General features: G+C 40.5%; 1 protein-coding gene across 1 annotated transcript in view; it reads left to right on the forward strand.

The window, feature by feature from the left end:
- The window catches only part of MAP7 (microtubule associated protein 7), a 110,349-nt gene that overhangs the window by 45,360 nt on the left and 39,263 nt on the right, over positions 1-25,726 (forward strand). Inside the window, exons 2-5 of the mRNA XM_063124624.1 lie at positions 9,900-10,001; positions 13,632-13,709; positions 24,065-24,228; positions 25,253-25,370. Of these exons, the coding sequence (XP_062980694.1) occupies positions 9,900-10,001; positions 13,632-13,709; positions 24,065-24,228; positions 25,253-25,370 (462 nt within the window). The remainder of the gene's footprint in view (positions 1-9,899; positions 10,002-13,631; positions 13,710-24,064; positions 24,229-25,252; positions 25,371-25,726) is intronic.

The following is a 25,726-nucleotide window of genomic DNA, read 5'->3' on the forward strand; positions in this document are numbered from 1 at the left end:
TGCAGCTGTCTGTGGTTTCTTCAGAGAAGCCACAATGGTTAAGCTGTTATAGAAGCAGTTAATGCTTACAGTGTAGACATGCTATCCGGTATTCCAACTGACTCTATTCTTTGACAGCATAATAAAGAATTATCAGTCAGACGCTGTAGTTGCTCCAATTGTCTTGCTTGATATTATTTTGCAAATTAGGTTCATGTTAGTAAGAATGGGTTGCAGAGTTAGAATCTCCTCATACACAATTCCCAAATTAGAGGGATTCTTAGCTGTTGTTGAACCATGGGTTATTATGTTGTCTGAACACAGCATGTTTTCCACAGGGTTGGTCATAACCAGTGTGGCTTGTTAATCACCCTGAACAACCCAACAACAAACCATGGTCTCTCAAGGTGCCTTATTGAAGAAAAATAAACAACACAGAATGGTTGGCAAGCCACCCTGCAGAAAATGCATTGCATTCAGACAACACAATAACCCATGGTTATTGAATTAACTGCAGTCGAATTAACATTGTTATTCAAGGAAATGTTTCTGAGAAATTAAATCTTGCATCCTCATAGGAGCCTATGCACTCAAACTGTGCATAATTGTATTGCTTTTCTTTACAGTTACAGTTGGCTGGAAGCAGGTGAATTCGGGTTGGGTCTCTTTAAATGTGCCCTTGTGCCCTAAGTAGCTGTGTGTATTCTTGACAGTGAAGGGAATGGCTTGAGATCGTTCATGTAACAATCTATGTTTCCCTTCTCTATGTAAGTGATTTAAAAGCGCTCTCTCTCTCTCTCTCTCTCTCTCTCTCTCTCTCTCTCTCTCTCTCTCTCTCTCTCTCCCTGCAGTTGTAGGGAGAGTTATCTTTTTTCCACAGACTCTTAACAATCACCACAATTCAGACATAAATGTTATGCGCCATATCCTCTTCAGCTATTTCTTTGTCATTGGAGCCTTCATCTTTTTCTAGCTAGCCACTATACAAATTTTTGGAGCTTTTAACAACTTGACATTAATTCTCCTTTGGAAGCTATCCATTTTAAATACCTAGCATTGTCTATAAAGGGTATTTAATACTCATTTCCCTTTCAAAGCATATGATTTGTTCCTAGAATACTTTTATTATTGCTCGTCTATAATTGAATCCAGTTTCTCAACTCTTTCCTTGCCATATCTAACCATAGAAGTCGAATGCATAGAGTTTGGCATTAAGACCCCTAGTTAGTGACAGCAGAAGGGAGTAGCTCTTCCTCTTGTGTCGTCAGCATTGCCGTTCGACACTGGTCTGCCGTGGCCTTTAGTGCTGCTTTTCCAGAGCATACCCCAGACCTGTGTGTGGTGCTGAATGCTAGCCTTTCTGCTCATCTGGCGACGGTAGGTCCTTTCCCACTTCTTTGGTTAGTATTCTCAGGACCAGGTTTGCCCATTGGGAGCTGGGAAGGTTTGTACAAAGTTGTTGAGGCCTATATTAAAAGAAGTCTATCTCAATCTGGTGCCTTCCACAGATGTTTTGGACTACAGTGCCCAACACCCCTGACCATTGATCAAGTTGCCTGGGGCTGATAGAAGTTGAAGTCCAAAACATCTGAAAGTCACAAGGTTGGGGGGAAGCTGCTAACGGTGATAAGAATATAATGCAGTTTTCTGAAAAAGAGGGTTGAGCCAACCAGCTCTATCCTGCTTCCCAGCACAGGACTGCATTAAATTCAATCAGATGTAAAAAAGAAAAAAAAGGGGGGGGGGGGGAGAAACAGCACCCAGCAGTAGCATTTCAGGAACTCACCAGAACAAATATTACCAGGAAGCAATGGATATGACCTGAAAGCATTGAGGAAGAACAGTCAGCTGTAATATGATCAGCCTACTGTCCTGTGAGTTCAGATTGGCAGATCTTGAACAGGCTTCTCAATATTACTGCTGACTACATTTCTTTCTGAGAGACATTAATTTTATAGCCTCTTCACAACAGCACATCAAATTGCTGGGCTTAAAAGCTTGGAAAACAAACAAATGCAAAAGCATTATAAGATGAGCTACTTTCCAGAGAAGCAGACTACAATGCTCATTTCTTCCTTAAAAGCTTTTAGAGTGCAGTATTGTTAAAAGCCGTATAGGCAAGTGGAATGACAATAAAAGACCTTTTCACTTTGTCTTGCCATTTGGCATTTTAGTGAAAGTTGCATACAAATGTGTATAGTATTACACATTTTTCTCAGCTCTTCCCTTTTTTATATCTGGTAAGAGGGCAGGGCTCCTGCAGCTTTAACTGTTGTGATGAAGAAGGAATTTCACCAGGTGCTGCATGCATATGAATGACACCTGCTGGATGCCCGCTAACCTCTTGCAGAGGGTGGGTAGCGAGTATAGGTACCTGACCCATTGTGTGTGTGGGCGGGGGGGGGGGAGACACTTGCCACACAACATGCTAACCCACTATAGATCGTGTTTTGGAGTGGCCCACAGTGGGTCACTGTGTCGCATGAACAGGACCATGGAGATCGCAGCTGCATGCTCCCCTCCACTTCTCTGAACCGTGTGGACTGAAGTGTGAGAAGGGGGGTTCCTGAGGAGCTGGCACTGAGAGGGTTGTGTGTGGTGGCGGCAGCGTAGATACTCCATATTGTTCTGAATTGTAGCAAGTTGCATCGCAGCTTTTAAAGCTCAGCTAAAAACTTTTCTTTTTCCTAAAGCTTTTAAAACTTGATTTTGTTCTGACTTTTATACTGTTAGTTTTACTCTACCCTGTGCCTGTTTGGTGCATTCTCTTCCCCTCCTTATTGTTTTATTATGATTTTATTAGAAAGTAAGCCTATGCGGCAGGGTCTTGCTATTTTATTGTTTTACTCTGTACAGCACCATGTACATTGATGGCGCTATATAAATAAATAAATAATAATAATAATAATAATAATAATAATAATAATAAATTCCCTTTTCAAAACAACTGTTAAAGATACAGGAGCCCTGACCTCGTATTCATAGGGTCACCCTGCACTGGATGGCCCAACAGTTCTAATTTTTACATTTACCAGGAGCTGGACCTGAAATATGGCAGGGAGGGCAAGGCGTACTACTAACCTTCTGCGTAGGTGTTAGAGCTTGTGCGGAATTATTATTTTTATTTATTTATTACATTTCTATACCGCCCAATAGCCGAAGCTCTCTAGGCGGTTCACAAAAATTAAAATCATAGCAAGGCAATCAACAGGTTAAAAGCACAAATACACAATACAATATAAAAAGCACAACCAGAATAAAAACCACGCAGCAAAATTGATATAAAATTAAAATACAGAGTTAAAACAGTAAAATTTAAATTTAAGTTAAAATTAAGTGTTAAAATACTGGGAGAATAAAAAGGTCTTCAGCTGGTGACTGAAGGAGTAGTGTAGGCGCTAGGCAGACCTCTCTGGGGAGCTCATTCCACAACTGGGGTGCTACAGCGGAGAAAACCCTCCTCCTAAGCTGAGTGCTTAGCGGGGAGCATTGATAAAATTTCACTCCCCCCCCCTTTTTTTGAGGTGGATAAATTTTGTAGTCAGCCATTTTGTGTGGCAGATCTGGTTCACACAGTAGGTTAAGCGAGTTAATTCCTTATGAAGTAGACAACAGAGAATAGTGGCCTGCCTAAAGCTCAGTTTCAGCTTAAGACCAGAATAGACCAGTGTCTACTCCAAAATGGGCTTGCTTACTCTCCCTCCCCACCCCATCTAGTCAAGGACTGTAAAACAGTGCAGTTCCCAGCCAAGCTCCTGGCTGGGTCTTGGGACTATGACAAAGCATACTAAATGGTTTTAGGGAGTTTAATATGCAAGGTGGCTCTTTCACCTTTGAAATTGATTTTGCCTGTCTTTGCCCCGCAAATAGGTTCTTTTTCCACTGCTGTGGGTGGTAGTGGTTCTGCACCTTCTTCTGTTATTGAGGAATGATAATAGTGCCCTACTCTGCAGGATTGTTGCTACAATTGCTGTATTAATATATGTGAAGCGCTTTGAATACTTGAAATGTACTATATGCATTGTTATATTTCACAAGGTAACAACAATTCTATACACAATCCAGTTGAATGATTTAAAAGGATGTGTAAATGCAAGCAAATTCCATTGAGTTTAGTGAGGTTTATATACAAATGAATGCATGTAGGATTGAGGCCCATTGGCTTGGAGTAAACAGATCCAAATGGTTCAGCTTAAATGTATGCAGACTGTGGTGATGAACAGGGAAGTGTGGAGTGGAAGGAATGACCATCTTTTCTATAAACATATTTTTAAGGAAAGTGTCTATTCAGGACAATATTTAATGGTTGAATGTCGTGTGTGTGTGTATGACGTTTATCCTAGTGACTTGAGGGGTGATACCCTTTAATTTTACACTACATTTGTAGTCCCAAAGTAATTTAATTAAGGCACACAATTTCTTATTCTCTTCCACCCATCTCCTATTTAAGTGGTGGATTTCAGTATGCTAATATGATGCATTCTGCTGTTTTAATATCTGCTTTTATTGCAACTTTAGTATTGTTTATTTTTGATGTAACTTTCATTGTTTTTTATTTTTATAAGTTGCTGCAAGCGGTTTTTAAAACAGAAAAGTATAAATAACAGACATTTTAACGTTTCCATGTTTTTCATGATTATTGAAGTTTCCTCATAGCCTTTCTTCTATCTTTACAGAATGCAGGCTCTTTGGGAAAATAATACTTTTAAAACAGGGGGGAAGGACATATTTTTAATCTTTGTAAACCCCCACAGACAGGTTTGGCTAAGGGGTGGTACTGAAATGTAATAAATAAAATAAATCTTTCATAACTTTTAAGGGAGAAATGCAGTTTTAATTTAGTGTACATGGACATAGTTCTAGCTCTCTGTTGTCTTCCGTACAGGCTTTGGATGAGTTAAAATAAATAGTAGAAACATGGTTTTTATGTTTTCCAAAAATCACTATAAAGGCTGCAATATACCATCCAAATGTACCAATAGTCTTTTCACTCACCACAGACTACACTTTGTACATAGTATTCCAAAAGCTCACAATCTCCCCTGCAGCACCGTAATTATATAAAATGGAACATCATGAAATCCTACAGATGTCTACTCAGAAGTAATGCTAGTTGAGCTCAATGAACTCCATTAGTCTTACTTCTAAGTAGACTACTATAGGATTGCTCTGACATGTTCTGTTTGACTCTCATCTGCTGCTGCTGAAATTCCTTTAAGACCTATTGCTGCAAATGTCTTTGTCTGGTGTCAGATTTTGTGATGCTGTCACACCCACATCATGTTTATATAACAGGTGTCATGCTTTGCATCTGGATAGATCTAATCAGCATCTGACTGAAATATTTTGTTGTATTAGAGTGATATAACATAAATGATTAGAAGCCAGGTGAAACATAGAGCATAGCTGTATGTGCTAAGTCTAGTGTTGCTTTTTATGAATGAAGATACTTCATAATTGCTCAGAATCTCCCCCTCCTATGCCGTTACTACTTACTTTACTTGAAGATAATACCTGCTTTGCACTATAAATATCTGTAATTGTATATAAATTAAACATTGCACTTCACAAGGACATTTGTTTCATTAGCTGCAATACCCAAAGGCAAACTCGTAAAAACCAGTTCAGTTTAAAACAGGTTGTCTTAATAAAAGTGGCACAATTTTAATAAATTAAGTCAGCCTGACAACAATTCCCTACCGTATACTTGCCATTATGAGGATATATTGGAAACACAAGAGATCAGTGGAGGAACAACATGATGTTCCAGTTTATATAATTATGGAGGTGCAGGGGAGATTGTTAGCTTTTGGAATAGTATGTGCAAAGTGAAGTCTGTGGTGAGTGAAAAGGCTATTGGTATATTTGGATGCACCTCATTTCTGGTTGCTTGTGTTTGTTTGTTTATTACAGAAGCTGAAAACAGCCTTCATGAGCTTTATGTTTCAGACTGAACCTAACACAGTATGGTTTCCGGAAATCCCAACAGTAGACTTAGTGGTGTTTTGTTTGGTGCTCTGAATAATAATAATAATAATATTAATAATAATAATAATAATAATAATAATAATAATAATATTCAATTTGGGGTTGGAGTTAATCCTTGAAGTTAAACCTTTTACAGATGTAGCTGAATCAAATTTAAATAGGGGGGGGGGAACAGAATTCTAAGCTGTCAGATTCTGTTTGTTATACCAAAAGTGCGTAAGAACACCTACCGATTTGAGAATTAGAAACAGGAAGGAATCTGTACCACTTTGATTTGTTAAATTAGCTCTGCATTTTGCCTGTGCAGATCACTAGTGCTTCTCATAGAATCATAGAACAGTAGAGTTGGAAGGGGCCTATAAGGCCATCAAATCCAACCCCCTGCTCAATGCAGGAATCCACCTTAAAACATCCCTGACAGATGGCTGTCCAGCTGCCTCTTGAATGCCTCTAGTGTGGGAGAGCCCACGACCTCCCTAGCTAACTGGTTCCATTGTCGTACTGCTCTAACAGTCAGGAAGTTTTCCCTGAAGTTCTGCCGGAATCTGGCTTCCTGTAACTTCCTGGTGAATGAGAATATGAAGCTTAGCCCTGCAGCCTTTACACTAGGAGAAAGCACCTTTGCTCATGCAACACAGGGCACCTGGCTTTTGCCAGTTTCTTCCGGGCCCCTGGAATATTGCTCCTTAAGTTTTGGGGACTCTCCAGAACCCTCCATTAGGTAGTGGGAGTTTGGTGAAAATAGGATGCCTTGACTTATACAAGCAAAAATGCTTTCTGCTGTGCAGAGCCATCATTTGATGCTAACCCCCTTTTCTTATTTTTGCATTATTATGAAACTGTTGAAGTGCATTAAACACCTGTAGCAGTTTTCATGCGCTTCAGGATTTGTTCTAAACTGCAGCAAACATTTTTTCATCAGTTTGGGTTTTTTTTTTTTTTTTACCCATCAGGCATCTTTATTCATTATTTTGTGTTTAGAATGTGTTTCTGTCCTCTTCTTAACCTACAAGTAGTCCTGTGTTGTGTGTGTTCACACATTTCAATTCAGTATTTCTCTCCCTCCCTGGAACTCCCTGCCACTCTTCTAGGTGCCCATAACTTTTAAGACAGACCTAGAATTTAAGAACTGCTGGCAAAGCTGCATATAAAATTAAATGGGAGAGTTGCCCTTCTTCCATAGGTGTATCTTCCCTTTAGACTTCCTATTTTCCAGCAAGTATGGTAAACAAAAAATAATAATTCAAAATTATGACATCAGTGACCAACTGAGATGAGGCAGAGAAGATCTATGCAATTGCACGATTGACTGCACATAATTGATTAGTAGCTGGCAGGAGGTTAGCTGCTGTTTTAATCTGCTGGTTTTGCTGCTTTTCTTGTTGTTTTATTGGGTTGGGCCCTGAGTTGCACAGGGGCTCCTTCTGTTTCTAAAAGGCACTGCAGTCCAGTGGGGGAGCCTGTTTTTCTACTTCCTGTGGAGGCCTTTGTATCATGCCCATGCTGCTACAGAGGGTAAATACAGTATCTAAACTCAAAGCCAGTTTTAACAGGAATCAGTTAAATAGTCTGAACCTGCAAACAGTAATCTTTTAAGTAACATTGCAAAGGACCTTTCCTGAACAGAATTTACCTCTGAGTAAACAGTATAGAAGGATCTCAGCTATGGGGGAGGCATTGCTGGATAATATAGTACTAAATAAGGGGTGTGCGGAACCTCTGTTTTAATTCTATTTCTAGCTGATTCATGAAATGCCTCCAGTGTGGAACCAATCATAGAGGTCAATCTCTTTGTTATTCTCAGTGGCTTCCTTGGAAGAATTATCTCTCAGTTCAAGAACTGTGGCTTGTACTGTGATTATTATTTTTTAAAGTATGATCAAACCATTCTTTGTCAGCCCTTCTGTGACTGGTTTCACACAATCATAGATGGGGAAATAACCCCCAGTGCACACCAAGGAAATTTGCAGAATTACCCTTGTCAGTGTAGCTTGCTGTGCTGAGCTAACCCTGTGAAGGTGTCTTGTTGCCATGGGCTATTGTTCCTTCCACCTCATGATCGTGCGAACAGGTCCTATACGTATTTTTTTACTTTTTAGACAGTTTTTCTGTGACACAATAAATGTAAATTCCAGAAGAAGCACCATCTTAGTGTTCTATCCACATGTATCTGTCCGCCAGCAGAATGGGCAACTCCCTTGCAGTCCCCCAAAATCTGCTCTGGAGAATGGGGGACTCTCCAGAGTAGATATATGGGGCAGGTGAGTAGGTGCAAAAGAGAGGAAGGGGAAGCCCCAGTGCACCAGCAGAATTCCGCCCCCTCATGCAGTGAACAAAACAATCAAGAGTCCTGTGGTACTTTTAAAAATTGATATATTTCTTGTGGCATGAGCCTTCATAGCCTAGAGCCTGCTGAGTCAAATATATAAAATTGTCTGATAAAATATATCAAATAAGTATGCGCTCACCGTTGATGACTGAGCTAATTTTAGACATGTTCTTAGGCCCACAGCCGTTGGCACCACCATGCTGTGAGTAATACTGTTGCTGTTTCCAGATTTCATTAAACTAAATAAATGTGCCTGTCTGGACCATCGACTTCCACATTAATGTAAGCCAAGACCCATTGTACGCTGTTACCAATATGAACCATTCCCCTTAATATTGCTGCCTTGTTGGTTTTGTCTGAAGCTAATGTCATTAAAAATTCATGCAACAGAGTATTTGTGTTTGAAATACATAATTCAGTATATTCATTGAGTTCAGAATGTGATAAGATACTGGTGCCTAGAGATTGATTCCGGCATGTTTCATAAAATATTGCAGACATTCCTTTGCACGTAGTGTTACATTTACTGCGGCCTGAAATATTTCTGTTCAGTGGCTTTCAACACATCAGGATGTTTCTTAATTGTCTAACAAAATGTGTGATTTTATGAAGGGGCAGTAGGAATCAGCGTGTCTATGAAGTTAATAGAAATATTGACTGGGTGATCAGGGAAGAAAAATGAGCCATACCTTATTTTCATGCCCTGAGCCACGAAATTACCATACTTATGGTATGGTCATTTTGTCATTCAAACACAGCAAGGGTGCATGGTGGATGGGTTTACAAACCACCCCAGAACCCAGGGCTTGTTCTAGGGTTGTGGAGTGGTTTGTAACCTATCCTGCCACGCACCCTCGCTGGGTTTAGATGACATAACAAACCACACCTGGCAAAGTTAATTATGGCAATGAATATCATGTATTTGATAAATAACAAATATCTCTCTGACTTACTCATCTTTAAGTTAGTAGGAGATTTTTATTTTGGCAAGGAGCATCGTGAAGCCTCTCTGTGTAGCTTCAAAGATTGAACACTCAGTCCTGAGAAATAGATTTTGCATGCAATGAATTTTGGGTGGAATCTGAAACCTGTAAAAATTCTTCTGTTATGGAGCATTTCTTATAAAGGAATGTGTGTGGTCGCTGATACAATTGCAATGTCTGCACTATGTTGAGTAAGGCTGCCATATGTCACTATAACAGAGCCTTTCCCAACCGTGGTACCCCAGATGTTGGACTACAAGCATGGTGGCTAAGGAGGATGGCACTTGTAGTCCAACAACATCTGTTGGCCTATAGTTAGAAAAAGTTGTTCTAATAGTTCCCTTCTTCCAGCATGCCTTGTGCCAACAAAGCGTGCTGGAAGAATATAGGAGGTCCTATTTTTCTATTCTGAATGCTACTTTAGGACATAGTAGATGTTTCTTATTTGGGATCCATAGTTCCAAAGCTTCCATTGTTTTTGACCCAGCAACCAAATGGCCCAAGTAGGTTTTGCATGCATATATGTGTGTAACCAAAGCCCGAAAGCTGCATTTCCTAATTGGCTTGACTTGGTAGCGATTTGATTCACTGATCTTTCTTTTCGCCTCTTTTCTTTTTAGTGTCTGAAAGCTCTAAATTACAAGACAAAAAAGCTGCTTCATCCAGCCGTCCCTCCACTGCTGCCTTAGGGCAGAATACGAACAACAAGGGAGCCAAGCCAGGTATCCATTTGCATGCTCTTCATTGTTTTCACTTGCCTAGAAATGTGTTGTTTCTGGCATTCATCTGGGTCACCCCAGTTGAGTTCTTTCCCCAAGATTGAAACAACAGACAAAATACTATTTGTGTTTGCGTATTATATTTTGAAAAGCTAGGGGCATGGCTAGTTGGGGTGATATCCTGGGGATCGTCCCGGTGCATCCACATGACGCACAGGGGATCCTGTGAACAGGGAGGGATGATCTCTGCATTTCCCCGGGATATGGCCCTACACATTTTTCTCGCTTTTTCCAGCGATCCCGGGATGATTCCGAGACCACGAGACATGTGGGTAGCCATCCCAGTATAGTCCTGCCTCTGCAAGAGCTCCGTGCCCGTCGGAAGTGGGGAGGAGCGGGGTCAGGGCTTCTTTTTTTTTAAAGACCTACCTTTGCGCTGGAGCACTGGTGCGATCCAGCTCCTGTTTCTCTTTTTTTAAAAAAATGGCGGCCGCAACGTCCTCTTCCTCCTGCATGTGGACTGAGGGGCCGATCTCGCGATCATCAAATCACAAGATCATCCCCCTCCATCCCCCTTGTCTAGCCATGCCCCAAGTGTTTTCGTAATGATCTTTGGCATAACATTTCATATCAAGGTTTTATGTGATGGTTTCTCAGGGAAACATTTAGTGTAATGGAGATTTATGCTGTGCATTGTAGTCCGTGAAACATTGGCTAAAATTTTTAGGATCTCAGTTTTCATTAAGGCTGCACTCCTAGGCACCCTTACCTGGGAATAAATCCCATTGAATGGGACTTGTTTTTGAGAAGACATGTGTAGGATTACGTTGTTGCAAATTTCCATGCTCATAGATTGCACAAGAAGATGAAAATATAATGACATTTTTTAAATGTGGTCCTTTATTGCCAAATTATCCGCCTGCAGTTTAATGTTGTTTTTAGTCTTTTTTTCTTAACAAGACTGTTTGCTTTTATCATTTTACTTTTTGTTACAATGCACTGCTCTGATACAAGTCACACTTCTTTTTATGTGAATAGTTGTATAGTTTCAGCAGTAATGTTGGACTTTAGTAGTTATAGCAAGTGATTCTACATTTTTTTTGTCTTTTATGGAGAGGCCCTTCTAGAGAGACCCTTCTTTCGGGGCCTCCACCTTCAGAGACACGTTTATTGGGGACACCAGAGAGGGTGCCCGCTTCCAGGCTGTGGAACTCTCTCCGAAGGGAGGTTAGGTTAAATCCCTCTGCGCTATCCTTCTCTTGGCAGGGAAAGACTGTTTTATTCAAGAAGTATCTGTTTTTGGTAGACAAGTTTGAGACGGCTTGATGGCAGCCTTGAGTGCTAGGTTTTGGTAGAAAAAAGGGGGGTACAAATCCAATCAATTAATCAATATTATGAGCAGCTGCTTGTGACCAGGGCATGTGAAATACTATGTTCAAATTCCCATAGTCTGCAGTTGCAAGTAGAAATTCTGAAACAGAAATAAATATGAAAGCTGGGTAGATATGCATATTTTGAAGTGGGCATACCTCACACAGTTTGTGCAAGCGTTCCATTCCCTCTCCTATCATTTGCAGATATTGTATTCAACATTTCCTTTTGCAAAATAGTGGAGATGGGGTAGGATGGGGATTAGGCATTTATAAGGGATGGGAGATACATCCAACAGTGAGGAGCAGACAGTTGCCACTAAATAAAGACAGCCTATCACTTTTCCAGTATTTTCTCAGCAACTACTCGAGTCAAAAGCTTCTCTTTTTAAAAAAAGATTTCCAGAATTCTGCTCAAGCAGTTGTGGATTTCCCTTTGCAAAAGTGTGATTGTGGTCAGAACCAATATATATATATATATATATATATATATATATATATATATATATGAAGCCCATGAGGTATATAAACTGAGTAGATGGTACACAATATTTCACGGTTACTACAACGGATTGCAAGACCTTACTGATATTACTTGATATTCTCTTCAGTGCCATATGCACAGCTAAACCTCTATGTATATATGTATTTAAACATTTGAAAAACAAAAAGGATCTAGATTTGGGTCATACCCCCTAACTAGTGATATAAAGGCTTGAGGGTGGAAAAAGTAAGGGGGAAACCAGAAAAATGTGGGAACACCAATTTTTAGATTTTTTACCCAAAACCTTGGAAAAAATGGGGAAAACGCTTTCACTTCTGCTCCTCCCCTCCCCTTTTTTCTGTCTCCCCCCCCCCCAGGCCCTCACATCTCTACCCTTGATCAACTTGCTACTGAACATAGCACTTTGCACATGCCCAGAGGCTCTCAGGTCCTACACATTCAGTGATGTGTTCTAGCACTGGAAAACAGTTTCAGGTGTAAGCCCTGACTGAAATGAAATGCTGCATATGCTCAGTGGCACACTTCAGTTTTGTGTTGCTTACTTTATAGCAGGGGTCGGAATGTATGGCCCTCCAGATGTTTTGGCATGCAACTCCAATCATCCCCCACCATAGGCTATTCTGGCCAGAGTTGATGGGAATTGCAATCCAACAACATCTGGAGGTCCTCATATTCCCCACTATTGGCCTAGTAAATTCTCACTTAGGTGGAAAAGCAGAGTCTGGGCAGTTTCATTTCAAATTGCAGGTGGGGGCTCATATGACTGAATCATCCTCCATACACTATTCACTGAAAACCATCATTTCGGGTAGAAAGCTATGCTAGAGTTATTCAGCCTGATGTACAGTTTTCTATATGCAAGGATTTTTATTTTTTTAAATGTAAGAATATTTACCCATGAGAGGTTCCCAGCTGCTTTCCAAAGTGTACAATCCAGAAATCTAGAGATATGTTTACCACCTCATTGGAAACTACTCCTTAAGCATTTAAAGATTAATACTATTTTAATCTGTCCAATAACACTGATGGATCCATTCACTGATGGATACTATTTTACACATATTCTCTGGGTGGATTACAGAAGCTAAAAGAATAAAACACAATATAAAACCACTGAAACTTAAAAAATGCAATACAAAACAAAACGAAACAACAGCCAGCATGGGATTAAATATAAAATATATAAAGACAGCCATAACATTTAAACTTAAAATGCCTAAGAGAAAAGAAAAGTCTTTGGCACTGAAAAGATAATGAGCCTCCTTGGGAAGGGCATTCCATAAACCGGGTGCCAGAACTGAGAAGGCCTTCTCTTTTATAGTCACCCGCCTAACTTCATTTGGCAGCAGCACCCGGAGTAAAGCCTCTGAAGATTACCTAAGACTCCAAGTAGGTACATTCAGTAGGATTCATTCCTTTAGTACTCAGATTCAAAGTGTACTTTTTTTCTGTCAGGCACACTAATTAGGTACCATTTTAATACAGCCTTTCCCAACCTGGTGTGGTCCAGATATTTTGGACTACAACTCCTAGCATTCTTAAACATTGGCCATACTATCTGTGGCTGATGAGAATTGAAGTCCAAAATATCTGAAATGCAACAGGTTGGAAAAGGCTGCATATGTTATATGTGTTCAGCAAGTTCTTAAACTGGCTAAATTACAATTTTGAAGTCATATGTTTTAAAATTGCTTGTTAAGTGATTTTAGGATCCTGCATTTTCTAATACAAGATCTTAAATCTTCTATTATTTTGCAGACTCTACACCAGTACTGAAAGTTGATGAGAGGCTGCGAGTTGCCCGAGAACGGAGAGAGGAACGAGAAAAGCTGTTAGGTGAGTCATACTTAATACACTCTTACTAGCTGATGGTTCTCAGGGATTGTAACATGCTTATCATTTGATGTCTATATTATATATTAAGCAACATGAGTTATGAGGCTATAATTTAATGTGACATGTATATTTTTGCCCTAAGAATAGATCTTGGAATCTTAAGAATTAGATCCTTGAGGTCCTGTTTGTAGATGTCCTTTGCATGTAGGTTTTACATGTGCTGGAGCATAAACTGGATCAACTCACATAGGCAGATGTGCAGAGTAGCTCTGAACGTTCCATGCATTGTGGAGGAGAGTATATCAACCCAAGCCTTGTTCTCACACACACCCCAATTGGATAAATACCATGTACTGAAGGCATGTTTGATGTGGACTTAAGTTGCTATGGTATTAGAACTAATGATAGGCGGCTTACAGCTCGCTAGAATACTGAAGTAAAAGAACCAAGGTGTGAACTTGGTTACCAGGAGCATGGACATTAAAGGAACACACACAAGGAAGGTTTGTCTGTCCTAAAAGTGTGTCTTGAAGGGCAGAATGTTACTTAGCACAAGTACAGCATAAATAACAACCTGAGATTTGGTGAGTGGCTAGTTCTAAGTTGGACTTTTTCAATAGTAGCCCCTCCCCCCAGTTGTGAAATGCCACCCCAAGAGAGGTTCACCTGGCACCTACTTCATTGATTTTTCGGCACTAGGCAAAGACCATTTTATTCTCCAAGGCCTTTTAACTTGCCGTACACTTTACTGCCCAATTTTATTTTAGGGTTGTGTTTTGGAGCTGTTTTTATCTCTGTGGAGATTTTTCAGACTTTTTAGTATATGTTTTGGATATTTTAGTCTTTGTTATTTTAAATTGTATTTGTGGTTGCTCTTAGCTTTTATTGTATTTAACTGGATTTTATTGATTTATTTTGTATTTATGTATGTTGCCCAGAGACCTTTGGTTGTAGAGTGATTCGCAAGTGGAATAAATAATGAATCTTATTTATTACATTTATATCCTGCCTTTTTCCTGCAAGGAACCCAAGGTGGTGTACATAATCCTCCTCTCCATGTTATCCTCTCAACAACAACCCTGTGAGGTGGGTTGGGCAGACAGTATGTGACTGGCCCAAAGTCACCCAGTGGGTTTCCATGGCTGAGTGGGGACTAGAACCCAGATCTCCCAACTCCCAGTCCAACACTTTAGCCACTACACCACACTGGCTCTCATTATAAAATGGTTTAGTGTATCTTGGGCCCAATTCTGGCCAGCTATGCAGAAAGCTCAGGCTGTTGCCAGCCCTAACCCTATACCAATTCAGAATATATTGGTCTTTGCCTGGCAATGAAAGACACTAAAAGTAGGTACTAGACAAGCTGTTATCAGGAGGAAGTGCCACAAATAGGAGGCCACAGTGAATAAGGCTGTGTCCCCAATTGCCACCAGTCCCACCTCAGATTACAGGGGTACCTGCAGCAGAGCTTCTGTGCACTGACCGGTTAATGAAAACTTCCCTAATGGGAGCTTTAGAGAATCTGAAAGACCATTTCTTCTCTGATGTTTTAGGGTTGGATCCAGATTGTTCCTTCTGCAAACAAAAGGTCTGCTGTTTGCAAAAGGGCTAAGATCCAGCCGAGGCTCTTGCTGGAGGAAGGGGAGAAGGAAATTTATGCTGATTTCCTACTGCAGCCACCCCCTCCACACACACACACCACTTTCTCTCTGTTCCAGAGCTTTCCCAAAGCCTTTGGATGAGGGAGAAGGAGGAATCTTCATGGAAACCCTGGATCCAAGCAATCATATTTTCTTTTTTGGTATGGCCTCATAGCAAATTGAGATCAAACTAAATGTTACTTTAAAGTCGTACCTACCACCCACACATTTACTTCTGTTACTCAGAAAGTAAGCACAGGAACCAGATCAAGATGAGGACCCTAGCATGGGGGTTAGAGGGGCTTTAATTCTTTGCTTCCTGCAGCAGTTCTATCTCAGATTGCTGGGGAGGAGCTGTTTGTGCACCTGCCATTTGCGTTGCCAAAAAGGATCCATTGAATGGAACCTTTTTTGGCAATGCAAACTGTAGGCACAGGGGCGCAGATTTGGACTGAGATTGCAGTGAGGGGACAAAAGACTTATGAATGAATGAAACTTTGTTTGGGGCCTTGTTATTCACTCACTCCTAGGCGCCATTCCACATGACCCAGTATATTGAGTTGGCTGGGACAGTAATTAATAATAAATAAATAACCTGGGCCACAGGTTAAAGGACTGTTTAGTGGAGGCAGCCAGGGAGTAAAGAAGGCAGCAGTGAGTACTAAGAAGGAATGGCTAAGTTAGCTTGGTTTGCCTGCATCCTCTCCCTGGTATGTTGCAGCTAGCGTCCTGACTTGGATAGGGGGGCCCTTGCTTAGTTTTGAGTAAGCAAAAACATTATAGCTTCTAACCACATCTACAAAGTAACATGTAGTTTGACCCTCAAAGATTGTCCGTAGAGAATCTCATAAGGAGAGCCCTGCTGGATCAGATCCAAAGTCCTCTCTCGTCCAGCATTGTGGTTCTCACTGTGGTCAACCAGATGTCACAGCAGGGCATGAGAGCGAGAGCCCTTCCCGTTGTTGCTCCTTAGCAACTAGTATTTAGTGGCATGCTGCCTCTGAATCTACATTTTCTATCTAGCCAGTGGACTTACACTTCATGCAGTGAATTTGATACGTTAATTATGTATTTTGGTTTTGTCTCTCTTGAATCACCTTGAATACAGTGAAATCAATTGCCAGTTGGTTTCACTGGAAGCCTTACAAGAGATGTGTGTGTGTGTGTGTGTGTGTGTGTCTTGTGTCTGTGGAGGGGGAACTTCTTTTTCCACCTCAAAGCCTGCTTCCTAATGTGGACACTTTCCTTGTGGAAGAGAGCAAACATAAACTGATAATCCAACCAGTTTAATTATCACCATTTCCACTAATTTATCCTAAGAATTGTAGTTTTGTGAGACTATACAAAATTCTAAGAATTCTTAGTTGGAGGTTCTCAGCCCTTTCACAGAAATACAGTTCCTGGGATTTCTTTGTTTGGAGCTGTGAGGGTTAAGTAGGTTTGAACATATTTCAAACCTGTAGAACCAACTTCCTTCAAGCTCTCAGCCTTCAGATGTGTTGGGCTACATTTCCCATAATTCCCAAATTATGGGACTTGCAGCCCAACACATTTAGAGGGCACTGCATTTGTTAAAGCTGGAATAGTGTGCCTATACTATACTCTCACCTGCTCTTCTTTGGAAAAAGCAGGCCTGCTAGAGATATCTGAACTGCCAGTTGTTCTGGAAGGGGACGCAAAAAATGTTTGCCCCTTTCATTTATGTAAATGTAAACAGCTGGTGCCATTCTTAAATTTGTGACAGATGTTTTTCTCAGTATGATGTTGGACAACTTGCCATCCTTTTCAGTAGATATTTACCTTTCGCTGACCCTGTTGATGTTTGTTTTGGCATTTTAGAAGGAAAAATAGAAAGCAAAACTATAATTATTTCACAATCTAACTAGAGAATCTGAATGCTACTATATTTAGACCGTGTGGCATAAATGCTTTTGTACAGATAGGTAAGCATTATAAAATTAAAGACAGAGAAAGCAACAAGCAAATGATAAACACATTTGCATGTAAAGGTTTTAAGTTATATGTTCTTCTCTCTTCCATGTGGACATACATTTGAGCTCCTGCTCTCTAAGAACCATGCGAAGCAGCAGTGATTTTCATGCCTCTTATTTCAATTTATTTTTGCTTATTCTGTATTTTAGCATAGCATAGGAAGCTGCCTTATACCAGGTCATTTGTCTGTCTATCCCAGCCTTCCCCAACCTGGTGCCCTCTACATATGTGGGACTACAACTCCCATCATCTGCAGAGAGCAAGTTGGGGAAGACTGGTCAAGCCCAATATTCTCTGTTTTGACTGGTTCTTCAGGCTCTCAAGCAAAGGTTTTTCACATTTGCTGCTACCTAATCCTTTAAACTGGAAATGCCGGGGATTGATCCTAAACCTTCTGCATGCAAAGCACATAATCATCATCACTGTTGTCATCAAATATTTATAGAACGCCTATAGTTTTCTAAGTACTCTAGAGATATCAAAAGATAAGTCAGCCCCTGCCAGCTCACAATCTTATAGCTATGATACACAAGCGGGGGAAGGGAAGGGAAAACCAAGAATTGGAGCAGGTGCTCATTTACTTGGCCTGTGAATGGGACCAAGTTGATCACCCTCTTGCCATGATGTTGTTTATTGGAGGCTGCCTAGGGATTCTTGGTTCCTTGGCCGATATGCTATATCCCTGAACCATGGACACTCCACCATATTTATTTGTTTGTCCAACAAATCAGGACCAGTGTGTGTGTGTGTGTGTGTGTTTTTCTCCCAGTCATCCATTGGTTTGGCCATATTGCTGAAACCTGAAAAGTTAGGATTAAACTGGGCGGAATACGTTAAACTTGAAGGAACAGTGCAGGGCACTGGAGTGAAGCAGAGCAAAAGATTAATTTCCATGTTGGGAAAAGTAGTATGTGATGGGTCTTGTCATATTTTGCTCCCGAGAACTCTGTGGGCAAGTATACCCACAAGGAATCAGTAGACAAATCTGTGTTAGAGGTCCTTATTTTATCCTTAAGAGCAGCATAAAACTTCTCAGTAATAACATAGGTTAATCATAAGTGCCACAACCATTAATGTTTTCTGGTTGTTAGATGTACTGGTAATGTTCAAAGGTGCTTTCCTTTTTCTTGTTACAAAAAGTTAACAGATTTCTTCCTTGCTTTGAGTTACTCTTACATACTTATACTCGTCCTGCATCCCTAAAAGGAGTTGAAACAGCAGCTAATTGCTTTGCGCACTCTGAATTCTAAAAATATTCAGTCTGCCTCAGCAAACTGCAAGAGTTGTGGCACTTCGTAACACTTCATTTAGAGTGTAACTGCTGATGCCCTGTTCTGTCTATAAATTTTGATGCAGAACAGTTTTTCCCCTGACTGCAAATTGGCAGGAATTCCATGAGAGCGAAATACTCTTTTACAGAAATATGTCTAGCCGCTAGCTGATGGAAGGAACATTTCCTAGAGACAGATCTTTTGCTTTTACACACCCTAGTGTGTCTCCTCCCATTTTCTAAAGTAACTGTATTGGCCACTCAAAGGGAACGTCTCCACTATAGAATTTAAACTGTAGTGTAGACTATTGGTTTCCAATCTCTCTTTGGGTAGAACAACATGACAGGTGCTCTATTGGGTTTATATCAATTTGATATGGAAAAGTTTCCTAAAATATAGTACCAACTTTGGGGTCTGCTGTAATATTTCAATTAATATGGTACACAAGCAGTGTGGAGACTGGCTCTTTTGCAGTAACTATGAAATTGTCTGAAATTACATCATGGTGGCAGGCAGTGACACGATGAAATTATTGTTGGAGGCCCTGTAGTCCAACCTCCTGCTTGATAGAGCCAGACTGTTCCCTGCTGTCCAGCCTCTGCCTGAAGTCTTCTAGTAAGCAGAGCTCACCCACCTAGGTAATGAGTACCATTGTTGAACCACTCTTACTGTCATTGTCAGTTTCCTAATATTCATCAGAGGAGGCTGATGGCTCTGATTGCACTCACTTAACTGTTCTGTGAACATCTCACCCGCTTCCCTATTCTTTGATTCTTGTCTTATTCTCAAGGCTGTAGTGTGCTTCTAATTCTTAGTGTGGGTAAATTATGAGGTCAGTCCGCAGTTGATGGAGGACAGGCATGTAGGCATAAGCAAGCAAGCAAGTGGCAATGAGCTAATTTGATCACTAAGTAACCTCTGGTTTGGTGCTCTCTACTCCTCTGCCTTCCCTTTCTTCCTGTTTTGCAACTCTATCTCCTCCCCAGAAACAGTCATCTGTCAGGGATGCTTTAAGGTAGATTCCTACATTGAACAGGGGGTTGGACTCGATGGTCTTGTAGGCCCCTTCCAACTCTACTATTCTATGATTCTTCTTATATGATTCTAGGTTGCATTTATTTATTTATTCACCTTAGACCCCACCTATCTACAAAATACCCTTGGCTGCTCACTAAGTTAAAACAATTTAAACAACTAAGTTAAAACAATTTTAACAACATGAAAACAATCAATAAAATACCATGGGTAGCATAAGATTTTAAAAAACAATGTAAAAAGATAAACAGTCAATAAAATCCCATGGGAAGCATAAAAATGTTAAAAATAATGTAAAACGATAAAACAATCAATAAAACTATATAGCACAAAAACGATGTACAATGGTCAGCAATAAGATTCTAAAAAGGGATGGCCTGCTGAAAGAAGAGAGTCTTTAATGCCTGCTTAAAGACGTTCAAAGAAGTCAGCAGGTACATTTCAACCGGCAGATCATTCCACAGCTGAGGGGCAGCAAAGGAAAAGGGCCTCTGGCAGGTGACTGCCGATCTCACATTCGGCAGTCGCAACAGATGACCCTGCGAGGACCTTACGTGCCGGGCTGGAACAAAGAGGCGCTTCCTAAGGTACCTTAGACCTAGAGCATGTAGGGCTTTAAAGGTAAGAAACAGGACTTTATATTTTACTCAGAAAGGAATTGGCAGCCAATGTAAAGATTTTAAAATCAGTGTTATATGCTCTAACTTTCCAGATGCAAACAGACCAAAACAAGGAACACATTTTTTGCAGGGGTGTGTATGTGGAAAAATTGGGGTGAAAAAGAACAAAAAATGATTGAAATGAGAGTCTGGGTTAGAATCTGGGAATTTAAAATGTCATACAATGTTAAAGGTGTTTTTTTCTGTATGGGAGAAACAAGCAGGTCTTCTTTATGTAATTCCTAGATTATCAGTTATTTGTCTTTTGAAATAAGCCATACCTAAAAGGGACCTCCTTGGGATTTGCGCTTGGATTACCAAGCTTTAAACTAATTTATATAATTTATTTTTCTGTGGCTGCAAGCTGGAATACACATCTTACTAATGCCATTGCATTGTGCTTCAGTTCATTCATAGCACCAGGGATTTTGAATAGCTCCCCTTTCCAACCTCAAATAGGTGGGGTAAATTCTATGAGATTAATGTTTAAACAGTGTTTTTCCATCGAGGATCTTTCTTGGCATTCAAAGCAGAATCCATAACTTGACATCAATCTATGATACAAAAATTGTTCCCTTGTTGGCAGGTTGGTGATGTATGATGGAAGTTTAGATAGGATTTATATCAGTTGCTTTTATATTTTTAGCAGCCAGAGTTCCAGGGGGTCACCTTTGGAAAATGTCCCCTCATCAGAGCCAGTGTGGCCTATTCATTCTCTCTGGCATTTTCAGAAACTACTGCAGTAGTTGAATATTGGCTCTGTGCAACTTCTATACTTCATTATATTTGTGGGTGTTGTTTTTTTTGTGCTTTTAATTCTTTTTGTTCTGTATCTCTTTTTATTTTGTAATGAGCTACTTTGGAGCATAAATGTCATCAGAATGTACTATTCTACCTTTGGACATGAACCAAAGGTAGGATAGTACATTCTGATGACATTTTATGCCACATTAATAATCTGAGAGGTTACATTTTGGGGGCTTTTTCTCGCCTACAATGCATGTACCCCTACCATGACAAAGTCATGTGATAGTCTACTCTGCAATATTATGTGCACTGAATGGATGGTTGGAAAGCCATGCACACATATTGGGTGAGTAGGGAGAGGTAACACTCATGTAACCCCCTTATGTCACAGCAGTGGGTTTTGTTTGTTTGTTTGAAGCTCACATGTATACCGAAACCTTTTGGTGTGTAGAGTTTTGGCTTTGCCTTGGAAGACAAGAAAAACAGAAACTCATTATCCACATGATTCCAGCTGACCAGTTTGTTAATATGTTTAAACGATCTGATTCTGCCATGGAGACAAAATGAGAGTTAACTAATCAAATAAACATGATTTGATTATTTTGAGGAGAACAAACAACTGTAAATGAAGAGACAGAGATGAATATAATCCATGGTGAAAGCTTTAGTGTCATCAAAATGGATGCTAGAAACAAAACTGCAGTAGGAACATTAAACCTTGGACAGCTGTTTTCTACTTGGTAGTTTTGCTATAAATGTAATTTGGGCCATTAAAAATAAGTTATGTGACCGTTTGACAAAACTAGCACTCCCATCTCTTTGATTAAAATTCCTGACAACAACAACAACATGCTGAAATTCCATGAGAAACAGAAAAATATGATTAGGGGAGGGGTCATAGCTCCCTGTTTTGCATGTAGCAGGACCCAGGTACAATCCCTGGCATAGCCAGTTGAAAGAGTCAGGTAGCAGGTGATAGACAAGGCCTCTGCCTGAGACCCTCGAGCAGTGGAGGTTGGTGGCTCTGATTTCACTGGGACTGTGACAGTGTCTGGGGAGACCTGGTATTCTTCCGTTTCTGGGTTACCATGTCAGAAACAGGGCTCTGACCTCAGCACTGCACTCCCCACTCCCTCCTCTGCCCCTTGTAGCCATCGTAGTTCTGGCTACATTTCCACACTTAGATACAGAGTGCAGAGGTAGAAAATGGGTTGTTCCCGGGGGTGGGGCGGGGAGGAGTCTGGGGCATCATTCATACAACATTTCCTATGGCTGCCCCACCCTCCTTCCCTCCCTTGCAAAGCACCACTACTAGATGGGCAAAATCAACTGTCTAGCAGAAATGAAGGGTGGATGGAGAGTGGAGATGAAGATCACCTCTGTGCTCCAGCCACCCTGCATTAGATACTTGGCAGCTTCCAAGACTGGAGACTTCCAACTATCTTCATAGGATTGCTCCTTAAGTGAGCTAAAGGCCAGCCAAAAACCAAAGCTGAATTATTCTTGATAAGCAACCAATCAAGGCAATCCCCTTTCCCAGACTACTAGCTAATCTAATATGGGGTGAGAGGAGGGACCATAGGAATTCCTTCCTAACTACTTATAACAGTTTGCCTTATTTTGGCAAGTTGGTTGAGTGCATGGTGGCTCTACAGCTTCAGGATGGATCTAAATCTTTGGTTTCTGACTAGGTGGGGTTAAGAAAATTCCTTTGGCCACCTTGAATGACCTTCATTCAGAGTTAGATGTGGAGCATGACCCTATGCATTCTTGGGCCTCTCAGCTGCTTTTAGTACTATGGACCATGATATCTATACTTTTAGGCCGGGGGTAGGGAACTTGTGTCCCTCCAGATGTTTTTGATCTACAACTCCCATCAGCCTTAACCAGCATAGCCGTTGGTAAGGGATGGGAATTGTAGGTCAGTTGAGAATTGGAGGTGCTGTTTTGCAATGGTTCTGATATTACATGGCAAAAAGGTTCTCCAGACGTAGTGCTGGAGACCTGCTGCTCCACTCGATGTGTTCTGCGGGGGATTGCAAGTTCCATCTTGTTCTCCATGCTCACTAACATGTACAACCAGGAAAGGTGGTTTGGAGATACTCTGACTGTTTTTCCTTTTTTATCTGAATTAAATGAGGCAGTAAAAATATTGAACATGTTTCTGGAGTCAGTAGTGGACTGGATGACAAGATGGAGAGGTTAATGGTTGTCAGTCTGACTAATCTGGAGTTGGTGTGTTTTTTCAAGGGTCATAATGAAAAAATACTGTCATGGGCACTTCTCAGATACACAATGCATATGTATATTCTTGCTCGAGAACCATTTTTTTCTCATTTGGGTAGTCTTACATTACATGCAAAATACTAATATTAATGGAGGTAATAATGTTTGCAACCCAGATTGTTTTGAAAGTATGTATCTTCACTCTGTAATAAACAATAATTTTGTACTTTTTGAGAAAATATGTGTTTTTATAATGGAATTATTAGGAACTAAAGGATCCAACACAGAAACTCTGTTCTAAGCATCACTAATATGTGGTAATTTAGCTTCTTTTAAAAAACCTCCAGTTGTAGAATTTCTATAACTTCCCAAGGCAATTTTCCCCATTGCTCAATTATTTCAATTTGGAAGGTTTTTATAATGCTCACAAAAGGCTCCCCTCTTTCCAGTGTTTGAATGTAGAATCCAGCTTCTGTTGTCCTTGTATGAATAACTGATATCACCGTCCATTGAATTTTAGCCATGGGTAACAATATTTTATAACAAGAAGTGATGACTCATTATCTTTAGCTACTGATTTTATATTGGTTATGTAACTTACTGCCTAATAGAATAGCAACAGGGAAGTGGGTCTGAATTACCAATCTTATTGAAACTTAAATTGAGAATGACCTTAATACTGGAGTGCTGTGAACTTGTTTAAATGGGGAATATTTCCAGGTGAGTATGACCATGAATATAATGCCGACAAAATTAGAATGAAATTTTCTTTTGTTGCTATTTAGCTGCAAGAGAAGTTGCCTGGTTTGAAAAAGAAGAGAGAGCACGGCAATATTATGAGAAACATCTAGAAGAGCGCAAAAAGAAATTAGAAGAGCAGAGGCTAAAAGAAGAGAGAAGACGGGCAGCAGTTGAGGAAAAACGAAGATTGAGAATAGAAGAGGAGAAGGTAAGTGGATGTTCCTAGAAAATCCTCTTGGGCAATCGATTTTCTTCATCACTTCTGAGGCAAAGAATGAACTTGTAACACTGAAAACAATTTTGCTTCAAAGAGATACTTTCGGGACAGAGAGTCGATTCAGGGAGTTTTCAGCTATAAATTAAAATTGTCTTCGCCTGGGATGCTACTCAGTGTGGTGTAGTGATTAAAGTGTTGGACTGGAACTTGGAAGATCCAGGTTCTAGTCCCCATTTGGCCATGAAGCTCACTGGTTATTTTGGATCAGTCACTGACTTTCAGCCTAATCTAACTCACAAGGTAGCTGAGAGCATAAAATGAAGAGGAGGACCATGTAAGCCTCCTCGGGTTCCTTCCAAAGGGAAAAAGGGCAGGATATAAATGAAATAATAATAAAATATTCGACTTTCTATCTGGGGAAGGTAGTAGAATTAATGAGATGCAGTTGCTAACCAATGGGAATTTCCTGCATGAACTGAATTGACAGTAGCTTGAAATGTACTATAATGCAGCATTCTCCAACCTGGTGCCCTGCAGATGTGTTGGACTACAACTCCCATCTTCCTTGTTTACTGGCCTTTATGGCTGGGAGTGATGAGAGTTGTAATTCAATAATATTTAGAGGGGCCCAGGTTCACCATCACTGCACTGTAACATGTGATGCCATATGGCCTAGCTGCCATTGGGCCGTAAACACCATAATTTACCTTGGCCAGGGGAGAAACGTTTGCACACCTTTTTGGCTCTGAAATAGCACTAGCATCCATGTGGGGCTCTCGCCTGCGCACTTCCATGGCAGACGGGAAAGAAATGCCTGAGGACCACTGTTAATTAGCGATGGTGACACGTGTGGACTGCAGGAAGAAGGATGCCCATTGATTTAACCCCTGTCCCCATTCAGAAGAGTTGTCTGGGCACACCTAAAATGAACCCGTTTCATTCATATTGATTGCATTTTCACTTTTAAAAGTACTGAAACAGGGCTGTACTAGTTATCTCTGTGTTTTCTTATTAGGAGCGACATGAAGCTGTCGTGCGCCGCACGATTGAGAGGAGCCAGAAACCAAGGCAGAAGCAAAATAGGTGGTCCTGGGGAGGTACACTTCATAACAGCAGCAGCATTAATAATACAGGTAAAAGTGGAGGCAAGGTGTCTCCGCCTGTCTCTCTGTCTTCGTGCTAATAGGTGTCTATGGGTTCTTATAACTTCTTTGCAGACTGAATTACATTTGAGACTTTAATTGTCTTTAGATGTGCATGCTTCTTACTTTTATGCTTCGCAATCAAGAATGAGAAATTGAACTAATGCTTGGACAACTGATCACTCTTTTTAACTCCATCTGTATTTGCCCTTAATTTGCTTTGTTTGTCTCTTTGTGACCTTGTGTGCGTGCCAGCAGTCTGTCTGTCTCGTCTAAGCTTTCTAAAACCATGTATTTGCTAGACGTTATTAATGAGTATTTAGAGAATCAATGTGATTTATTTTTTT

This window comes from Elgaria multicarinata, chromosome 4 (genome assembly GCF_023053635.1).
Source record: "Elgaria multicarinata webbii isolate HBS135686 ecotype San Diego chromosome 4, rElgMul1.1.pri, whole genome shotgun sequence".
Taxonomy (NCBI): Eukaryota; Metazoa; Chordata; class Lepidosauria; order Squamata; family Anguidae; genus Elgaria; species Elgaria multicarinata.